Source organism: Chinchilla lanigera, unplaced genomic scaffold (genome assembly GCF_000276665.1).
Source record: "Chinchilla lanigera isolate Chin_1 unplaced genomic scaffold, ChiLan1.0 scaffold00065, whole genome shotgun sequence".
Classification (NCBI taxonomy): Eukaryota; Metazoa; Chordata; class Mammalia; order Rodentia; family Chinchillidae; genus Chinchilla; species Chinchilla lanigera.
In genome coordinates, this window is record NW_004955466.1 from 1,113,453 (window position 1) to 1,124,862 (window position 11,410).

Genomic DNA, 11,410 nt, shown 5'->3' on the forward strand with positions numbered 1-11,410 from the left:
TTTTCCCTAAAGATCTCTCATTTAAGATGGCCACTGTAGTCTTACGGAAAGTCTGCTGAAGTCCCAGACAGACTCAGGATATAAAGACCCTCACTTCTGAGAAGGACGGGAGGTCAGGCTGCCGCAGGCTGGCCTTCTCTGCTCGCCCCTGGAGGCGGTGTGTCACTGGGCCTGGCGGAACGCTCCCCTGCAGAGCCCCCTCCCTCTGCCCACAGCAACCAGGCACCTTCAGTGACCTGCTGAAGTTTCCGCCTCTTCATCGGAGGGTCTGTGGGAAGGAGCGAGCCCCGCTCTCGCTTTACGAGGAAAAGGCTGGATATCAACCTATCAAAATGACTCAAAATCAGCTGCACAAATTTTAAAACACAGGTCATGAGTTATGTTCCGCAACCATGTATAAACGTCGCCCAAGAATAAATACAGAAACCAATCTCTTAGTGCCCTCTTGTGGCCAACCTGACTCCTACAGGACCAAGCGCCACACTTGGCTTGGGCATCCACCTCCGGAGCGCTCCTCCACCCCGGGCTCCGCAGCCAAGAGGCACAGGCCCTGTGACCGCCGTCTACAGCACTGCGCACGTGTCCCCAAAGCGGCTTGTACTGCCTATTCAAGCAGCTCCAGCCTAGCGTCCCAGAGGCCTGTGAGAGGACCAGACGAGAGGAGGGGCAGAGGAGCCCGGGCGGGAGGGGCCACGGGCGCGGCGCACTGCGTGTGCGGCGCATCCACGCGCAGCAGCCGCGCCCCGTCACAACGCCGCCGGGGCCGCTGGGGTAAATCTCTCTTCCCCCAGAACACGTACTGATTCGGAAAGCTAGGCAACGCTTCACATGGACAATCAGTGGGCCTTGTGCTTAAAAGTAGTTTTATTTATCAGCGTCGTATCAATTATCACCAGCTTGGGCACAATTTCAAAATAGAGCTCTTGTTGGAGTCTGGCCATAAAATGCCTTGCAAGCATATTAGGATCTTGTAAAATAGGAAAGTTTTACTAATAGTTTAGAAAAAATACTAATCACTAATAAACCAATTTCATTCTCAAAGTGGTGGCCTAACATTTTGAAAGAGGAAACGTTCACCCCTTGAACATCTAAAGTACAAGTTAATCTCAGGGTCCCGGGCGTCAGAGGAGGCGAAGTCTTCACCCCACAACCTGACCACACGGCTCTGGGAGTGAATTCAGTGTGAAAAGAGGTCAGCATTGCAAATCTGATGGCACCTGGAACACTGACGGGAGATGACACGGGTTCTAAGAACAGATAATCTCCCCTCAGAAAGAGATCAAGCTAAAAAACCTCACGGTTCTGGGCAGGAGGGCAACAGGCAGGCAACGAACAACTGAGGAAGGCTGAATAAGCTACCGCGGCCTTCCCAGACCCGGTCCAGGCTGGAGGCCGGCTTCAGGCAGGGAGTCAGCCCCGTGCTGGGTAGACGCACACGGCAGAAGTCGCTGCTTTGGTCCCAGATGTGTGAAGGGCAGCATTTTCAAGTATGTGAAATAAACCAAAGCAACCTAGGTGGCTGGGGCTGGGTCCCAACCGGATGAATCACGGAAGAGCAAGGAAAATCAGACTTCTGAGGCTGACCTGGGAAAATGAACGTGACTCCTGGGTCACTCCTCCACCCTCTGTAAGGACATCTCCCTCCTGACAGGGCTGGCACAGTACCCATCTGCCGGGAGGGAAACCGGGGCGGGCAGGGAAGAACTCTCACCCACTTTCTCAGCATCTTGCCACGTCACTTCAGGGAGAAGTCTTCATTTTCCCTCTTCAAAGGGCAAGCAGGAGAGAGAGAAAGAAAGGCTAAGGCCTCTCTTGTGCACAAAAATAAGAGGAAGGAAAAAAAATACTCTGCCCAGTGAAAACACAAAACCATGAGCTCCCCTCACTTAAAAAGCACCCTGGGACTACAGGTTAGTACTGAGTGGGGCCACCCGGGCGGGGCAGTGATGGAGTAAAACAGGACGAGGGGGCTTTCCAGCCTTTCCTTCCAGCTTCCCACCGTCCCGACGGGGCGGAGAGCCGCAGTCACGACAGCTGCACGGGAGGGTCATCCCCGTACTTGCGCAGCAGCTTCTCGTGGTTATGGTCCACTGACCACTGCTGGGGCAGGTGCCGGGGCTGCATGGAGTCCAGGAAGTGCTGACGCCAGCGGCTCTCCAGCCGCATGAGGGAGCGCAGCCCACCTCGGGCGTGACACTGCACCACCTTCAGCCCATGGGGAACGTAGCTTTCGTTGGAAATCCTGCCAAGACACAAAGCGCGAAAGGCGTGAGGAAAACCAGCACAAGACATTCTCCCCGACGGCCTCAGCACTGCAGGCTAAGAGCACAAGGGAGGTGGCTGGACTCCTAAAGGGCTGCTTGCTTGAATGTTTTAAAACACCCTCTCTCTCATCCCTGCCATTATAATAATTATTAATTTTTGTGGTGCTTGTTGGACCCAGTGCCTTTACACTGAGCTACATTCCCCAGCTCTTTTTATACTTTGAGAGAGGGTCTCACTACATTGGCCAGGTGAGGTGGAACTTGTAGTCCTCCTGCCTCAGCCCCGACGTCCCGGGATTACAGTCATACACCAATGTGTCCAGCTCTGCTTTCTTCTTAAAAGTATGGGATACAGTTCATAATCCAACAGAAGACACTGGGGAGCTCTGAGCTATACCTGGAGGGAGGCCACTGTATGCTATTCTGCCAGCACTAGGACGGCCCTACCGTCTGGCTGACGGTGGCTGCAGAGTTTTGGTTTTTTATTTAGTCCACAATTACTCAGTGACCACTCTTCTTTAAGTTATTTATTATTTTGAACCCTTCTCAGTATTGAAGAGAGACCGTGAAATCATCTTGTATCCTAGCTACTCAGGAGGCTGAGGCAGGAGGAGCACAAGTTCAAGCCCATCTGGAGTATAACGCAAGACCCTGTTTCAACATAAAAAAAATAAAAAGGACTGAGAATGCAGCGCAGTAACGTCCAGGCTCAACTGCCAGCACTGAAGAAACAAGTCACCTTACGGTCCTGGTTTTACGGTGACAGCTAACCGCAAGGGCAAGACGGTACCCTTCTTCAGTGCCTCTTTTCCCGCAAGAGGAATGTCAGAGCCCACGGACAGTCACACTGAAATGCCCTTCTGGCTGCCCAGCTGCACAAATGGTGCTGCGGAAGAGCAGACGAAGCCCTGCTCCTTCCCAACAGGCAGACGGGGAGCCTTGAAAACTGCTGACACCGTGTGAACAGTTTTCCGTCGGGGGAAGAACGCTGACCTTTCGCAAGGAAGCACTGCGTACCGCCAGCCTCTCCCCCGTCCGCACTCCATTCTCAGTCCTCTCTCCCACAAGCCCCTGGGGTCTAGCAACGTTAGCGCCCTCTGCATGTTTGCAGATGGTTTACTATTTAACTCGGAGCCCACTAACTGGCCTGTCTTGATACCTGTTCTTCTCAGTCTCAATCCAGGCTATCCAATTCACCTGTCTATCCAATTCAGCAAGATGCAGACCTTCATCAGAGGTCCAGGCATGGCTGAAGTGGGAGGGGCTATTTTAGAAATTTCATTTGGGAATGAATCGATGGAGCCAGTGTCACTGATTTTAATATGACCGTAGCAAGTTACTTACCTTTAACCTCAGGATATTTAACATAAAACTTAGAAAATAACACTTATTCTGTAAGTACACAGAAAAGTTATGGGGATAAAATTGAACTATAGTTTTTTTGAACTTTAAAAGCTTTTATAAGGTAAGATATACTATCAGCAGTTACCAATGAGAGATCTAAACCTATCTTATCAGGTTGTTATCAGAAATAATTAAGGTAGTTTATGTAAGGTTTATTAGGTTGTGGCACACAGCACAGTGTATCCATGAATACTGCATCTGTTCAGTAAATACTGGCAACACCTATGACGGATCAGTAGCATGCGCGACATAAACACTTTCACGTTTGAATAAATCTTTTGCTGCCATAAAGTTTTTATTTTTCACTGATAACGAAACACTACAGAGAACTAGTTTCCCTATCAGGTGTCATGGACATCTACTCCTAAAAAGCGACACTTGGGAAGCAACCCTACGCACAGCAGCCAGAGTTCTGACACCACCTGAGCGCGGCACCCGTTCACCTCTCAGGACGTAAGAACACTGAGTTACGCCACGTTCATTGCATCATGTACTTATGGGAAGGCAAGAGAAGCTAGGAAAGAAGGAAAATAACCGCTAGGACGGCAATTCTGCTCAGCATTCCATTCCGTGCGCCAATACCCTGGAGTACAGACGAGATAAGAAATGGAACCCTCCGGTTGAAGTTCTCGTCAACTTATATAGAAGGCCAGACACACAAAATCACACACACTGTTCTTCCAGGGCAACTTCAGAAATTTCAGGGTATTATCGAACAATTGTTTTATCTTTCGTGTTGACATCAGGATCCACCTCCATGTAGAACACACAGGGTGCAACTTCGAGTTCATAGTCCCACGCTAACCACAAAATGACTGGACTTAAATATATGATCTTAAAGGGTGAAGGGTACCCTCACGAAAGGCCAGTCTCCTATGCAGGTGAAGTTTCCAGACAGACCATTCTCGGACATCCCCACAGTGTCTTATACCACTGGATACCTAGGCGGGGAAGAGTGCAGCCCGCACTGCCCCTGCCCTGGCAAGCATTCTCAGGAAGCAGTGAGGGCTGGCGTCCCTGGGGTGTTCCCCAACCCCTCCTCCGACAGGAACTGCTGTACCTGGTCTCCAGGCTGGCGGCCTCTTGGAGCATCTCCTCTGTGACGGCATCGGTGCTGTAAAATTCTCTGAGTGCTTGCAGCAGCTCCTCCTTCCGATGGGCAGGGAGGCTCTCCGCATTAAGCAGGGCCCTGGCCCCAGAGCGCACCTGCCGGCGCTCAGGATCCTCCAGCAGGCGCAAGCCCTCCTCAGAGCCGATGGGGGCCTGGAACTCCTTGGCCAGCTGCTGCTTCAAATGGTTGTCATAGTAGTTGGAGATGGCATGGCAGGAAGTGCAGAGCAGCAGCACATCGTGGGAGTTGTGGTCCTTCATTTCAATGGGGAAGTGCTTCCGGTACTCATGTGGGATCACATTCTTCCTGGAGAAGCACGCTCGTTAGCACAGGACACAGAACACACGTGAAGCCAGCAGGTGGGCTGCTGGGAGTCTGCCCTGAGAAGCCTTGGGCACCACACCCAACACGACTGTATGAAGGCAGCACTACGCTCAGCTCGCAGCACTACCTGCGCCTTCATTCCCCCCACCTTCCTGTGCTTCCGCCTTCTCTCTCCTTGAAGACCGCCCACCTGTTCCAGCGGAGGGCTGGGCAGGCAGAGGGTAATAACCGCCTTTGAGACAGCGCACTCCCAGATGGAGAAGTCTCAGAGAAATGAAAAGATGTTCTAACAGCTTCTGACATCTGGAAAACAGCTCCCTCGAGCCTGATGACCCGAACAAGCCAATTTCTTTCATCTGAGAACCGCTTACTCTGCCACTATTTCTCTGGTGCACCTAGGTCCATCATTATTTTTAAAGGAGAAATAAGCTCGCAGGTAATAGTCCTGGAGACAGCTATTTGCTTCATTTTGCAAGGGGAGAAAGGAGGAAGTAAATTACTGCACAAGGGCAGGGAGGAGGCTTGAGTGGGGGCCGTCAGGGCCAGCGGGCAGCCTCGCCTTTGGCGTGGGACTTGACATGAAAGAGCAGCCCTCGGGTCATCTGGCTGCTCTGTGACAAGGCTTGGAGAGCGTCAGAGCTTCAGAGGAGGGTTTAAGGGGAGTTTCGGTCCTTCATGAGCAGAAGGGAGCCACTTCCTCCACGGCCGACTTTATTATTACTGGGACTAACACTGCGTCCTGGAGCCAAGGACCCGCTCGGGAGGGATGAGGGCACCGGAGGTGGCCAGGCAGTGCCGAGGCCCCTGGGTAAACGGGGACGCCCCGGAGCCGAGCCCCTCAGCCGAGAGTGGGCAGACTCAGAGCTCTGCACAGGCTGACGAAGGGCACCTCTGTCCGAGGCAGGCACGCAGGGCCGCCCAACGCCACACTCACCGGATGTAGGAGTCTGCCTTGCCACACACCGCACACACGTTCTCCTTCACCATCAGGTAATAGTCTCCCGGGGACTCAGGTCTCCCTGCAGGCTCAAACTGCAGCTTGACCACGAAAGGGTCTTCACTCACCAGCTCTTGAGAGAAAAGCAGCAGTGTCAGTGTTGACTGCGCTGCCCCGCCCCCAGGAAGACGGTCCCTGCAGGGCTCCCCACTGCCGGCCCAGAACACTATTTCTGGGATACGGTAGCCAATCCCATGAGTCTCAGGGCCTCCCTACCTTCTCTGTCCACCCTTCTCCCTTCTGCTCCCGCCAGAACCCATATGCCCCAGGTTATCGATAAGCCACGAGAGCAGAGTCTCACACCTCCGATGCCTTTGTCCAGGTACCACTGAGCCTTCCTTCGGTCACAGGTGCAGAGGGGCTGTCCGTCAGGAGCGTGGAGAAAGCAGTTGTCATAAAGGGGCGACTTTCTGCAGGGAAGGGAGAGACCTCACACTGAACGCTCACTGTTGGTCAGGAACCTGCTGCCTTCCTGCTCTCTTCTGAAAGATTCAAACTACGCTCAGCATCAGGGCCAGGCACACCGAGGACGCGAACGAACGGAACAAGAGCCACGCTCTGTCCTCTACGGCACTGGGTCAAGAGGCAGGACCACAGATGAATCTGCTGATGCCTCTTGTTTCTATACTAGCGACTGGACCATGAGCAGTCAGCTCTGCTGCAAGCGCAAACAGGATCAGAGCAACAGGGAGAACGACCCCATGTCTGGACTAAACAAAGTAAATTAAAACTGCAAAAGTCCAAGCTAGAGTAATGGGGCCACACAGATTTATTTCTTGCTCACATACAATCGTTCCTTCGGTCCATCACCCAAGCACTAAAAGCCCTTTTCTGCAGGGAGCAGACTTCTGCTGCGGGGTATTTGTTAGTCACGTCATCCCACAACAGAGCTACAATCGCACAGGAGGCCTCTCACCCCCTAGAAAATAATGGCTGAGACGCGGAGCCACCCTAACCCATCCACAGTACCAAGCAAGGAAGAAAGCTCATCATGTCTTCCCCGAAAAGCGTAAGGCACTGCATGTCACTCACTTTACAACTACGCTAACACGTGAAGGATAACAACTACACTCCCACTGATAGAAGGAGAAGCTACAGATCCAAGGTCACTGTGGGCTCAGTAACAAAGCTAGACTAAGCTCGCCTCATCTCCACTGCAACTGACAGCAAAGACGAAAAGAAGAATATATAAATAAAGCAAAGATTGGTCCAAACGTCCCCGCAGCAAGGAAGGAGAGCCTCCACTTCCTGACCCAAGTTGTGCCCCGCCCACAGCCAAGCACCACACTCTCTGCGGCGTCGCTGACTCTGCCAACCAGGGCACGACTCGCTTACCTGGCAGAGTAGCCCACCCCTAGGGGCTTCCTTTTGTTCTTCCTGGGGTCTCTCCCTTGGTGGTTGCCTGGCACCACGCCACCGCTCTTAGACTTATTTCTTGGCTTCTGCTGAGATCCTCTTGCTTCCCCATTCACTTTGTCTCCCAATCTGCTAACTCCCTTGCTTCGGAAGGGGATGTCTACCACGTCGCAGCATTTCTCCAAGACTTTTCTCCAGCCACTGTGGCCGCTGCTTGCTTCTACAGGAGAATTCCTAGAGAAAGGGTATCCGAGAAGATGAAGGAAGAGAGCCACTGAAATCTGGGCATCCCTGGCAGCATACGTCACCTGCAGAGAAGGGGAGATGTCAGAGGAATCTAGAAGGAGAGCCAGAGAGAGCAACTTCAAGGCCAGTCACAATGAGGGCAACAATTTCTAGCATCTTAATTCAAAACATGTAATAACCTAGACACCATGTGCTTCTTAAAAACTTTTTATCCTTTAAAATTTCAAACTATACAAAAGTCAATAGAATAGTACAATGAACTTTCATGTTCTCTATGTGTTTAACTAAAATAGCTAAAATAATCCTTTACTATATGCTGGAAAATCTTAAACTACATAAATCAGTGCACTTCTTTCTATTTGCTACCAAACTGACAGACAGATTTGTCTAAAGTCTGGGAAGAGGGAAGTTAAATCTGACAGTGAACATGCACAATTCACTCTGGGGACAGTTATCCTCTAGAAGAGCTGGAATCATGATTCATTAAAAGGATGTGACTCAATCAGAATAACCTGCAATACCTGGTAATAAAACGCTAAAAACATGAGAGACAAATCAGTTTTAATCAGGAGCTTCAAGTCAAAAGTCACAGGGCCGATTCCTGAATTTACTTATTTAACAATGGTAAGTCAACTCTTCTAATCAACTGGTAACATGTAAGTTGGTCATGAACAAAAGTAGTCAAGCTGGACATGGTGGTGGATGCCTGTAATCCCAGTACTCAGAAGGCTGAGGCAGGAGAATTGCCAGGAGTTCAAGGTCAGCCTGGGCTACACAGTGAGTTAAGGCTGGCCTGAACTATATAGCAAGACTCTGTCAAAAATAAAAAACAAAAACAAACACACACACAGAGATGTCAAAGCTAAAATTAATAGCTTTTCTCAATGGAGGATGTAAAGACTTTAAAATTCCTTTAATTTGCCCTCAATGACCAAGCCAGATAAATAATTCTATTGGTAAGGTTGTTTTATGCCTTTAAAATACACAAAATAAGTTTGGGTAAAACTTTCCGCCTAGATCAATAATCTACTTCTGCACCCTCTGATCACCTCCCAAAGTGAAGAGTGTGCCTGAATGTGAAGAGTTCAGAGTGCGCTTTAACACACCATTTTCAAACGGCAGGACACAGATGCACTTTTAGGAAACAGTGCTGAGACATCTAATGTCCACACATAAAAGAATGGGTCTGGATCCGTAACTGAGATGACACACACAAATTAACTGCAAAAGGGTTACACAACTAAATGAAAAAGCTAAAATGAGAAATTATTAGAAGACAAGAAAAGACCTTGACCTTGGGTTAGGCAATGATTTCTTGGACGTGACACCAAAGTGTAAGTGATGAAACAAGCAGATGTTTGGAGCTTATCAAAATAAAAAATCTTTGTACTTCAAATGGCCCCCTCAAAAAATGAAAAGACAACCCACAGAATGGAAGAAAATATTTATAAATCATGTATCTGATAAGGGACCAGTATACAGAACACATAAAAAGCTCTTACAATTCAACTATAAAAAGATAAATGACCAATTTAAAGTATAGGCAAAGCCAGGCATGGTGGTGCACGCCTGTAATCCCAGCACTTGGGAGGCTGAGGCAGGAGGATCAGCGCGAGTTCAAGACCAGCCTGGGCTACAAAGTGAGCTCAAGGCCAGCCTGAACTGCATAGGGAGACCCTGTCTCAAAAAGACAAACAAACAAACAAATAAATACACACACACACACACACACACACACACACACACACACACACACACACATATATGTAAAAGATCCGAATAGACATTTTTCCAAAGAAGACATTTCTTCAAAGATGATATATAAATGGCCAATAAGCACACGAAAAGACACTCAGGATAATTTGTCACTGGGGAAGTTTAAATCAAAGCCACAAAGAAATACCAGTCTAGCCTACAGGATGGCTCTAATCAAAAAGACCGATAATTGCAAGTGCTGGTAAAGATGGGAACTCTCATTCCCTGTTGGTGAAAATATAAAATTTCACTGTTTCAGAACACAGCCTGGCAGGTCCTCAAACTGTTAAACATAAAGTTGCCACATAACCCAGCAATTTCACTACTAGGTATACACCCAAAAAAATACATATGCACCCCAAAACTTTGCACACAGATGTTCACAGGGGCACTATTCATAACAGTCAAAAAGCAGAAGCACCCCAGCCTCGCCCACCAACCGATCAATGGATAAACAAAACACAGCTACACGATAGAGGCTTATGTAACAATAAAGGGAAATGAAGTAATAAATGCCATGGCATGATGAACCACAATACAGGAGAAATGAAATAAGCCAACTGCAAAAACCACACGTTACATGATTCTGTTAATAGGAAATGTCCAGAGGAGGCAAATCTATAGAGACAGAAAGCAGGTTAGTGGCTGCTCACGGCTGGAGTTTTAGGATGAGACGGGAAGTGGCCGCCAATGGGGATGGGGAACCTTTTTGAGGGGTAATGAAAAGGTCCTAACATTAGACTTTGTTGTAGTACATCCTGTACATGTACTAAAATCTACACTTTAAGTGAATATTATATGTAAATTATATCTCAAAAATGCTCTTAAGAGCCGGGGACATAGCTCAGTGGCATAAGCACCTGCCTGGTAAGTGCAAGGTCCTGAGTTCGATTCCCAGTACCAAAAAAAAAAAAAAATGCTCTTAGAAGAAAGGAAATAAGGCATGAAGGATTAACGCAAGGTCATGACAAGTCAGAAATCTTTGTAGAAAACAGGTAATTTGATTCCTAGAATTTGCTCACATGATAATGTTGACTTTTCCTTTGAGACAGGGTCTCATCAGGCTGACCTGGAACTCACTTACGTAGCTCAGGCTAGCCTCGAGCTCACAGTAATCCTCCTGCCTCAGCCTCCTGAGTGCTGGGGTTACAGGCATGTGCCACCACACGTGGCTGATGTTAACCTTAAGACACTTACTACTGCTAAATCTTTGTATTAATGACATTTTGGAAGGGTGAACAAGCAGTAACTGACTTGGTAAATGAGAGAAGGCTAAAACCTAGACCTATAATGGGTGATAGGCCAAAAAACCAAAAACAATTTGGTGTGAGCCTCAGCGACCAGGAAAGCATGAAAAAATGGAGGCAGCAGGTATCTGTGAGCAGAGTGGAAGCAGGGCGGTAAGGTGGAAGTCTCCAGAGAGAATGCTTATAACTCCACACCTCCTCTTCTAACCACAGGCTGGGCAACTACCTCTCCTTACTCCAAAACAGATAAAAGTTTAAGTCACACAATAGTTAAACCAGAGGCTCTGGACCTTGTCATACAAGGTACCACCGAAGGGTGGAGCAAAATGTCACCTGGGAATAAAAACGGATTGCGGAACTCTACACATCGAATGGCAAGACGGGCGCAGCTTTCTCCCCATCAGTGGGGCTTACTCCATGGGGGCAGATACCAGAGGGTTTGTCTCTGGAGAAACTCAGGAGCCAGCGAAAAAAGACTTACAGTTCCTGAATCTGACTGCAATCTGGAGCTACTGACAATGAAAGCCCATGAAGCCAAAAAGCCCTGGTCATACTTGCTGTGCTCTCAAGACCCCTCACACTTTTTTTTTGAGACTGGGTCTCGCTGTACAGTCCAGGCTGGCCTTGTGTTCACTGTGTAGCCCAGGCTGGTCTTGAACTTGCAATGCTCCTCCTGCCTCAGCCTCCTAAGTGCTGGGATACAGAC

The 11,410-nt window shown here is 49.0% G+C and overlaps 1 protein-coding gene across 2 annotated transcripts in view; it reads right to left on the bottom strand.

Moving 5' to 3' along the window:
* Positions 1–846: 846 nt before the first annotated feature.
* Positions 847–11,410, bottom strand: part of Exd2 (exonuclease 3'-5' domain containing 2) — a 54,826-nt gene continuing 44,262 nt past the window's right edge. For both annotated transcript variants that reach the window (XM_005399039.1, XM_005399040.2), the window contains 5 exons: positions 7,436–7,764; positions 6,404–6,510; positions 6,038–6,173; positions 4,729–5,085; positions 847–2,242 (listed from right to left, as the gene is read on the bottom strand). In XM_005399039.1, coding sequence (XP_005399096.1) covers positions 2,026–2,242; positions 4,729–5,085; positions 6,038–6,173; positions 6,404–6,510; positions 7,436–7,764 — 1,146 coding nt within the window. In that variant the 3' untranslated portion in view covers positions 847–2,025. The remainder of the gene's footprint in view (positions 2,243–4,728; positions 5,086–6,037; positions 6,174–6,403; positions 6,511–7,435; positions 7,765–11,410) is intronic.